Source organism: Arachis hypogaea, chromosome 16 (assembly GCF_003086295.3).
Source record: "Arachis hypogaea cultivar Tifrunner chromosome 16, arahy.Tifrunner.gnm2.J5K5, whole genome shotgun sequence".
NCBI classification, from domain to species: Eukaryota; Viridiplantae; Streptophyta; class Magnoliopsida; order Fabales; family Fabaceae; genus Arachis; species Arachis hypogaea.
The window spans coordinates 111,869,861-111,880,409 of record NC_092051.1 but is presented as its reverse complement, the minus strand read 5'-3'; the positions used below and the strand labels follow the sequence as shown (position 1 = coordinate 111,880,409).

At 40.6% G+C, this 10,549-nt stretch overlaps 1 protein-coding gene across 1 annotated transcript; it reads right to left on the bottom strand.

Moving 5' to 3' along the window:
* Positions 1–4,479: 4,479 nt before the first annotated feature.
* On the bottom strand, positions 4,480–5,991 carry LOC112757360 (uncharacterized). The gene is made up of 2 exons (XM_025805948.1): positions 5,401–5,991; positions 4,480–5,352 (listed from the first exon to the last, which is right to left on the bottom strand). Exons 1-2 carry the CDS (start codon positions 5,989–5,991, stop codon positions 4,480–4,482), a joined length of 1,464 nt encoding a protein of 487 aa, XP_025661733.1.
* Between the last annotated feature and the right edge of the window lie 4,558 nt (positions 5,992–10,549).

Genomic DNA, 10,549 nt, shown 5'->3' with positions numbered 1-10,549 from the left:
ATATTTAGTTATTGTTACAAAATAAGAATATTTTGTAATAATAAAAAAATTTGTTACAAAACATTTCAATATTTTGTAACAACGTGATTTTTTTTGGTTACAAATTATGTTGGCTTTCGTATCGACTTGTTGTTTTGTTGCAAAATATTATAATATTTTGTAACAAAAGATTATATTGTTACAAAAATTCAAAATATTTTGTAACAAAAAATTAATTTGTCACAAAATACAATATTTTTGTAATAAGTTATTTATTTGTCACAAAATTCAAAAATTTTTTGACTAATAAAAAATTTTATTTTAACATATTAAATATAAGACTTCAAATTTTTGAAAATTTACATAATGAGTAATTTATGATTTATTATATTTATTTAAGATTTTATATTCAAAAATTTATTTTACTAAAAATATTAAAATTAAATTAATGATACTTTGAGTTTAAAATTATTTTAAAAATTAAATAATAAGTCATTTATAATTTATTATATTTATTCAAAATAAATTTTTAGAAATTTTAGTAATTGAAAAAATATAAAATTTTATATGATTTAATTTAAATATTTAAAATTTTTAAATTCAACACTTTAAGTTTTATGAATAAAAAAATTAATTTAATTATCTCTAATTTTATCTTAATTAGTGTTTATTTAAAAATAATTTGTAAATTAATAATAAAATGATATTTTAAGAATAATTAATTTAATTATCTCTAATTTTTAAAATTAGAGTATTTATTTAAAAATAATTTGAGAATTTATAACTAAATAATATTTTTATATAGGGCAAATCACTGATATAAGCCAAGGGGAGGTAAAATTTACACCAATAAGCCAAATAAAAAATTGGTTCATGAATCAACCAAGAGACATTTCTATATAGTTCGAATCACCCAAATTCGAACTTCATCTCCATGTAATTCGAATCATACTGATTCGAATTACACACACACGCACACACCCACTAATTTGAATCAACCTGATTCGAATTACACTCACATAGTAATTCGAATCAGGGTGATTCGAATTACACTCACGCACGTGTTCTAAAGTAATTCGAATTGGAGTGATTCGAGTCAATTTTTGGTTCTAGTAGTAATTCGAATTGGGGTGTTTCGAATTACTTATGCTCCGCTATAAAAGGAGTTCGAACCAACCTCATTCGAACCATTTTTTCATTATCATACCCCCACCAAATCCCAGAGAAAACGACCCAAAACGACTCCAACAAAGGCTCGAGCAGGATATTCAGCCCATGGGGATAATCCGGTCAGACTATATCGTTTGGATGGAGTAGCTCATATAGCCGGGGTCCTCAACGAAGAGGTTAGTACGTAATCTTTTTTTTTAAAGTAGGATTAAGTAACTTATTCATTTGTTTATATACGTTATGTTAGTGGTTTTGATGGTAAATGACGTTGGTAAACATTGTATGTGACTGATTTTTTATGTTTTGTTAGTGATAATGTATGTGATTTTGTTAGTGCTTTTGTTAGTGGTTTAAGGTGTGGTTTTGTTAGTAGTTTTGTTAGTGGTTTTGCAAGTGGTTTATGTTAGTGGTTTCGTTAGTGGTTTTGTTAGTAGTTTTGTTAGTAGTTTTTGTTAGTGGTTTTGTAATTGATTTTGTAAGTGGTTTTAATTATCTGGTCCATTATATGTGCAGCCCCAGCGATGCATCTCGAGCATGCGACGGTAGCAGGGCATGCGACTGGACGAGAGGTACATTCCGTACTTGCAGATGGCGGGATTATACCATCTTGCGAAACTGAACGAGAGATGGTTCAGATTGGATGAGCCCCTTGTGAGTGCTTTTGTCGAGCGGTGGCGTCCGGAGACGCACACATTTCACATGCCGTTTGGGGAGTACACGATCACACTGCAGGACGTGGCGTACCAATTGGGGTTGCTGGTCGACGGACGTTATGTGAGTGGTTGCTTGACAGATTTCCAAACATACATCCAGGGTGGCCGTCCAGCTTGGGTGTGGTTCTAGGAGTTGCTTGGTGTGTTACCTCCTACGAACCAAATCCAGAAGTTTGCAGTGAACTGCAGCTGGTTCCAGGAGACGTTTGGAGAGTGCCCTGAGGGAGCCGACGAGGAGACAGTCAAGCGCTATGCTCGGGCCTATATCATGATATTGTTAGGCACTCAGCTGTTTGCCGACAAGTCCGGCAACCGTATTCACATTAGGTGGCTACCCTACATGGCTAGGCTTGAGGATATGGGTGGCTACAGCTGGGGGTCAGCAGCACTCGCGTGGTTGTACCGGTGCATGTGCCGAGTGGCCAATAGACATGTTGTGAAGTTAGCCTGTCCGTTATAGCTACTTCAGTCTTGGATCTTCTGGCGCTTTCCTGGGTTTAGAGCTGCTGGGTATGATACGTTCAGCTGGTCCTTGGCCTCGAGGTACTGTTATCATTTTTTTCTATTTCGTCTAAAATTATTTTATTCCGTGTCCGCTTATAATGTTATACTATGTGGTGATATTTTGCTTTCGTTATACCACCAATGTGTTGTAGGTGTTCAGGTCACAATCCTTCTGCTAGCGAGAAGGGACCTCGAGTGCAGATGTGGAGGCTGAGGATAGACCTGTTACAGGCTGGGGATGTAAGTATACGAACCACTTAGTTTTAATTAAGTAATCTTTCATAGTTTGCATCACGGTATGGCCTAACGTTGATGCTATGTATTTAAAGTTTATTTGGATGCCGTATAGCTCTCCCGACGTCCTTCAGGTTGTGCATCCAGAGGTGTTGGAGCCTCGACATACGGCGTTATGGCGGTGTGTGACGGCATTGATATATTTCACCGTCATAGAGTGGCACCAGATTGATCGGGGGCTACCGCAGTTTGGTGGAGTACAGCCCCGCCCCAGCCCGCCCTAAACATTGACTTCTTGATGTCGAAGGATGGCAGATGTGGTGATCGTTGGTTTCCATACAGTTTCCAGTTCTGGCATCTTCATTGGGAGAGCCGTGCGGATCATGTTCTCCGGTTTGATGTTGTGGCAGACCCAGGTCCTTCACATGACTTCTTGGATTGGTGGGTTCAACTTGGTAAGAGATTCCTGTCACCTGAGATGTACCTTGGGGATCTGAGAGCCGTGCCTATTCCGGTCGAGGCGACACAGAGGGGTGTCGGATGAATGCCTAAGATGGATCGTGTTGACGACGTTTCGGATAGGCGTCGAGTTGAGCGGAGAGCTCGTGTCGGGACACGAAGGAGCCAGTGTGAGTAGAGAGTGGCTCGACCAGGCCATGGAGGAGGGTGACGCTATGGGGGAGGGATGGAGGTAGACGACGAGGCTGTGGAGGACGACGTAGGGCCCGTGCTGGAGTTGACGATCACGGTGGCCATGGTGAGGATGACGACGATGGTGATCAGCATGCGGCTGGTGGGGGAGATGGCGGAGGCCATGATGGTGGAGGGGGCGGCGGGATCCCTACTGGGATAGGGGGCGTTAGTCCTCATCCTGGAGGTCATGGTGGAGAGTGGTACGGGTCTGGTATGGGAGATGATTTGGGCCAGGGTGGCGGTGGACTTGGAGGAGGGCCATTCGGCGATTACTTCATCGGTGTCCCCAGTGACGACCACGCAGTTCATGAAAGTCAGACATGGGTTAGTCTGGGGTAGCTATTTTCAGACTTGCTGACCAGTGATGGTCTTGATGTGGAGTTCGGCGGTTCAAACTTCCTAGATGAGATCAATGCCATCATGCAGGAGGATGATGCGGAACGTCGAAGGACACAGATTACGGGGACGCAGGCACACTTAGATGTCGACCTGAACGAGCCTCCTTCTGGGCCTGCTCATGAGTATTTTGCATTGGGTGGTACCCCTCCTTCCGCCTATGCTGGCGGCGTACATTCAGTTGCCGAACCGTCTACGGCACCCGTCCACGGAGAGTCACTTCCGTCAGGGTCTTCCGCACGTCCTTTGCCAGGCTAGCCTATGCCACTTCCACAGGCAGACCCGGATGATGACGAGGATGAAATTGAGGACGAGGAGCCGCTCGTCCGGAGAGGCCAGAGGACACGGCATCCCCGTCGTTGCTTCATGGGATCGCATCTATTTAGATGACTTGTTTATTTGTATCACTTTTATTTATCATCAGTGTTGTACCTTGGCTTGCTTTATTTATTTATGTTATGTATGTGTAGGACCTACTTTGGTTTGTGTTACTTAGGTTACGTACCTTATTGCAATATTTTGTAATACTTATGTTGAAAATTGGTGTATGTTTTGTAATTGGCATACCTTTTCTTATGGTTGCCTGAGTAGATTACATCGAGTGACATTTAAGCGTAACATAAGCGTATACTTAAGAAACGAAACACATCGATCAATTAAGTACGCATGTTAAATACATCACATTAAGTAACCAAAGTTTCATAATTAACAACTTCAAGTAACAAACCCTAAAACAATGGAATCTAAACACAAAAGTGGTAATAAGATAGTAATTCATCTAACAATATACCTACTCATCTCCCCCAGTGTTCCTTGGTCCTCCGACCTGTGGACAACTCTGACGTGTGTGTCCTGGTTGCCTACAGAGACCACATCTTTTTGGCCTGCTCGCTTCCGCCTCGTCCATAGTAGTCCGTATCTTGGTGGACCTAGGACGTCCCTCACTCGCACGCCTCTTGATGGGGTCCGGTATCACTGTTGGCCCTTCGTACGGTGGCCAAAAACCCTCGGAAATGGGAGGTGTGAACCCCATCCGGTATACACTGAACACCGAGCTAAGATGATACACCTGGTGGACATACGACTGCCAAGTAAGCCGTAAATAGGCACAACATGCCAAGGCGTGAGGACACAGGTAATGAAGTGTCTGAAAATATCCGCAGTCACATGTCTGAGACCCGAGTGAAACTCTGTAGCTACCAAGTGAGAACAAACCAGTAGGAGTCGTCTCCGAGACGGTGAACTCCGAGTTATCTCTGTCGTACAAAGTCACCGTGAAGCACCTAGCCGTCTTCAGATTGGCCTTTATACACTTCACCAGATGTTGACTGAATTGTTGTCCGGTTCCTAACTGGGTCTCTGCCCCTCTCCCCTTGCGAACAAATAGTTCTGCCAACCTCCCATAAGTAGCCTTCACCAGCGAGCACACCGGGAGATTCCTGACCCCCTTCAGGATTGAATTAACACACTCGGAGATATTTGTCGTCATGTGACCGAATCTCCTACCCTCATCCCGATGCTGGGTCCACAATGAATACTCGATCCAGTTCGCCCACTCACACATGGCAGGGTCCACAGATCGTAGAATATCAAACCAGTAATCGAATTCCACCTCAGTCTTAGCATAAGCTGCATTCACAAGAAGCCTCCTTGCGTCCTTGCCCTTGAAGGTCAGGGAGAAATTTGCTGCCACATGTCAAATACAGAATACACGGTAGGCAGCAGGAGGTAGCCAGCCTCCGTCGGAAGCCTCAAGCGTAGCCTTGATGCCGTTGTGCTTATCTGATATAACCAGCAGACCCGGTTGTGGGGTCACGTGCTGTTGGAGATGGTAAAGAAAGAAGGACCAGGACTCCGCATTCTCACCCTCAACCAGTGAAAATGCAACTGGTAGTATGTTGGAGTTCCCGTCCTGTACAATCGCGACGAGCAACGTACCCCCATACTTACCATACAAGTGGGTGCCGTCAATACTCACCAACGGCTTGCAATGCCAAAATGGCTCAATACATGGTGGAAATGTCCAGAAGAGCCGATGAAAATAAGCTTGCGAGTCGTCGACCTGGCCCCCAACTCGAACAAGACTCGTCCTAAGGACTGCAACAGTACCAGGCATCATCAACTTCACTCCTAACACCCACCGCGCGAGCTCGTTGTACGACTCATCCCAATCACCATAGATGTGGGCGACGGCCTTCTGCTTCGCCAACCAAACCCTCCTATACATCGGCCTGAACCCAAAGTGTGCTGCCGTCGCATTTAGAAGCACCTTGATGTTGATGGATGCATCAGCTCTAACCATTAGCATGATGAATTCCGAGATCATATGATAATCCAGACTCCTGTGATCGCTAGAGATGGACGTCGCGAGACACGTATGTGGTCCGTTGTACCATTTTACCTCCCAAATACCCTTGCGCTACCGGAGACTTAGTCTAATCAACCATGTGCACCCATTCCCAAACTCAGAACACTTCCCAACATATCGGCGATAGTCAAACTCCACCACTTTGTACTGTACCCCGCGTTGGATGCTATACGTCTTCACACTTAACACAGCCTCATCTTTATCCTAAAATTACTGACCAACCTGAAACTCTGTAAGACCTGCAGACCCCTGGCCATCTCTAGCACCAAATCCAGTAGGCTCCCTAGGAACCCCCTCATGTTTCATGGCATCCAAGTCCAAAGATGAAAAGTGCGGAGGGTACTACTGTGTGCCAGAGCTAGAACCACCTCCAGCCCCAGCTGGATCACTCGCTCCAATATCATCGCCACTGTCATCAGTAATGATATCCGGCTCCACATCATCATCGTCAACATCATCCAGCAATGCATCGCCCAGACCAGCCGGTGCAGCACACTGTAAAGAAGTCGGCACAACATCTACTATTCCAACCTCTCCACCTCCACTACAGTTGAGATCAACAACGAATGACGGGGAGGTGATAGGCTCGACCAGAAGTTCATTCATAGGGACGGACGAAGATGCACCAACAGGTATGGAGCTAGAACCGGCTACCGTGCCTATAGTGTGGGTATTTCGGTTCGAACCCCCGAGCTAGATACCACATCAACCAACTTCGCTAACAGCTCAGGTGCCCTAACCTCGGAAAACTGCCGACGACAATGAAATATGACCTGCAAGTCCTTATCACTCCCGATCGCGAAACAATCATACTTCACTATTTCTTGCAGCACTAAGATCGGAATGCGATAAAATAACTTGTGAACCCGTTTCACGCCTTGCAGACCAAGTTTCTGTAGTATAGAATTCACAACCTCATCATAGCTCGTCGTAGGCCTGATAAAAATACTGAGAGGATCCTTATCAGTGAACTTCACACCAGATCGTGTTTTCCTCTTAATCGATCCTCTGTGATGAACCAACACTACAAAACTCTCCTCACTAGCCATTTTCTCACTCTAATAAGATCAATTCACGTTCACACCATATTTATACACGTTTGGCCCTGTATAATTTGAACCAGTGTAATTCGAATTACTTTGGAACGCGTGCATGGGTGTAATTCGAATCACCCTGATTCGAATTACTGTGTGTGTGTAATTCGAATCAGGTTAATTCGAATTAGTGGGTGTGTGCGTTTGTGTGTAATTCGAATTAGGGTGATTCGAACTATATAGAAATGTGGACTGGGTGATTCATAAACCAGTTTTTGATTTGACTGATTGGTGTAAATTTTTTCTCTCCTTGGCTTATATCAGTGACTTGCCCTTTTATATAATTATTATTAAAGATCTTATTATTAGTTATTTCATATAATTTGAAATTAAAATTTAGTAATAAAAGTACTGTATAATTTAATTTAAGAAAATTTTGAATTTATATTGTATTTTATAAAATGTGATTAGTATGTCTACTTTATAATTTAAATTAAAAATAATTATTTGAGTACATTGATTTATTGATAAATAAAATTTTATACTTTTTAAAAATAATCTTTACAATATCATATTTAAATTCTAAATTATTATTTTATTTTAAATATTTTATAAAATTATTATGAAAATTTCTAATTCTAACCCTAATACACAAAATCCCTAATTTGTACCCTAAATCCACTAACACACGCACACTCAGAGACAGAGAGGGGGAAGGGGGAAATCAGAAGAACGGAGAAGAGGAAGGAAGAGAGGGGAAAGAGCGCGAGGGAAACGAGGGAGGAAGGGGACCACCTCCATCGCGGCCAAGCCACCGTGGTTGAGGTTGCCGCCGTCTCTGTTGAGTTCTACCATGGAGAAGGCAACGGTGCGTGTGAGAGAGAGAGAGAGAGAGAGAGAGAGAGGGGAAGGAGACGCAACGAGGAGAGGAGGAGAAGGCCATTTCGTTCGCCACTGAAGCCTCCAACACCGCCGCTGCCACCGTAGACCTCGTCCCAGCCGCGAAGAAGATGAGGAGGGGTGCTCTTTGCACCTTTGCCACTGTCCCGCATTGTCACTGTCGAGAAGTAGAACGAGACAGAGATAGCCGCAAAGAAGAATGACAGAGGCCACCACCGCTGCTACTGTCGTCGCTGGGCTCGCCGGAAGCTGCCGTGACCATCACTGAGCTTCGCGCTGTTTATGGAGTCACTGATAGAGGTTTCTATTGCTGCCTCTTTGGTTTAGGTCCTTCGCTCCTCTAACTTGTTCTACTTCTACTTTTACTCTACTGTTATCCTATTTTTGCTACCTTGTTTCCATTCCATTCTTTGTCGGGTATCGAAACTACGATTACTGTTGCTGCCAGAAAGGGCTGCCGAGGTTACTATTCGGGTTCCGTACAACTCGCACTGTCTCCATTTTTTCCGCCCATTGTTCAGCCATCACCAAAGCCCACTACCACCGGGAGCAAATACTAGTGTTTTGTATATATCCTTCTCAACAGTGCCTGTTTTTGGGTAAATAATTTGATTATGCTGTTAAGATCTAAACTTCTGATTTAAAAGTTAATTGTTTATGGTTTCAGTCCTTGACTTCATTTAATGTTATCATAGTTTCAATTGGTGTAATATGTTGTTAGAAATGACATAAATACCTTTCGAATAGTTACTTGTGTTTATAGGGATTGCATTGTGTGTGCATTTGTTGTTGAATAATTTGAAGCTCTATTTGCTTTTTGTCTGGTTTTGTGACTTTTCAAGTTCAAATTTCTAATCAGAAAAATGGAAATATATTGTTTTCCCTTGTTACCTTTTCACTTTGAAGTCTTGTTCCCGTTTGCTTAAACCTTATGATGCTGAGAAGTTGTGGTGTGGTGCTGTCTCTCAACAGCTTTTGTGTTTGCTGACTATCATTTATTCTTTCAAAATAGAGGGATATGGTTCAACAGTTGTAGTGATAATGGAAGGAAATAAATGACACATCATAAACAGGAGAGTGGCTAAGGGAAAGGGACAATAACAAAATTACCCAATCCATACTAGTGTTTGTAATTTTTTTTTCATTCTACAAAATTTCAAGGTTGCTCACTTAGCCATGGCTAGTTTATGTTAGCTGCCTATGTCTAATCTCTGAACTAGTATTTTCTTAGTCATACTGTTTTTTGAGTAATGTGTTATAATTTTGTGTGGCTTTTGTAGTGTTGAATGTTGGCAGAACTTAGTTTATGCATTACCCATGGTTCTATTTATTACATTTTACTTGTGTCATAGTTGATAAATGACAAATGTCTTATTATCTGATTTGATAAATTTGGTTATGTATTGGTTGAGAAATAAGTAATGAATTGGTTGTTATTGATGAACCATAGACGGTGGAAATATCTAAATTTTAGGTGAGGTTCTGCTAAAATTTTTCAAAAATTTTTGAATAGAAGTTAATGAAAAAAATTGTAATTGGTGTTATATCTTATTTTTAACTTTTTGTTTCGGTTTTTCTCATTTATAGGAGTGCTAAAATGGTGCCAACATGCTACTTAAAGGACTCAAGAATATTTTGATTTATAGAGACACTAATTTATGTTAGACTTTTAACTTTTGATTGATCTTGTGTAAGAAATATAACTTGTAGAACTAATCAATGTAGACGTTAATATTATTTTGTTTTAAAACAATTTTAGTTAAATGAAGCATGTTTGAATTATCTATGTTTTTACATATTATGTAAATGTTGACTTGTTCAGTAAAGTAGTTAATATATTAATTAATTAAAAAATTTGATAAATTATGTATGTAATTTGTATTAAAAAAATTGTTACAAAATAAATATTATATTTTTGTAATTAAAGAAAGCAAAATGTTACAAAATCAAGTTATATTTTGTAACAAAATTTTATGATAGGAAAAAATATATTGTCACAAAAAATATTTTGAAAATCAAAATTTGTTATCACTTTTGTTAACTAATATTACTTTGAATTGTAACAGTTTTATTTTTTGTTACAAAAACTTTTTGTAACGGGACATACTGCAACAGTCCCTTTTTTTGTTACAAATTCTTTTTGTTTCAAAATTCTAATTTTTTGTGACATTTTTTTGTAGCGAAGGCTGATAAAAATCTTTTGAGACTGGCTGTAGATCAGGAGGTTTGCATAACCTGTTTTGAGGCTTTGTTTATACTTTATATTGAAAAAAGATGTAATTGTTCATGCTATTTGACTATTTGTTTATCCAATGACAAAAAGAAGAACTCCATGCTAAAATTATCCGGCTTGAAAAATAATTGGATATGAAACAAAAATTGGAGTTGGAGATTCACCAACTAAAAAGAAAATTAAATGTCATGAAGCACATGAAAGATGATGGAGACTTTGAAGTTTTGAATGTGACGGATATTTTATATAACGAATTAAGAGATAAGGAACAGTCACTTCGAGAGATAGGGACATTGAACCAAGCACTAATTGTTAAAGAGCGTAA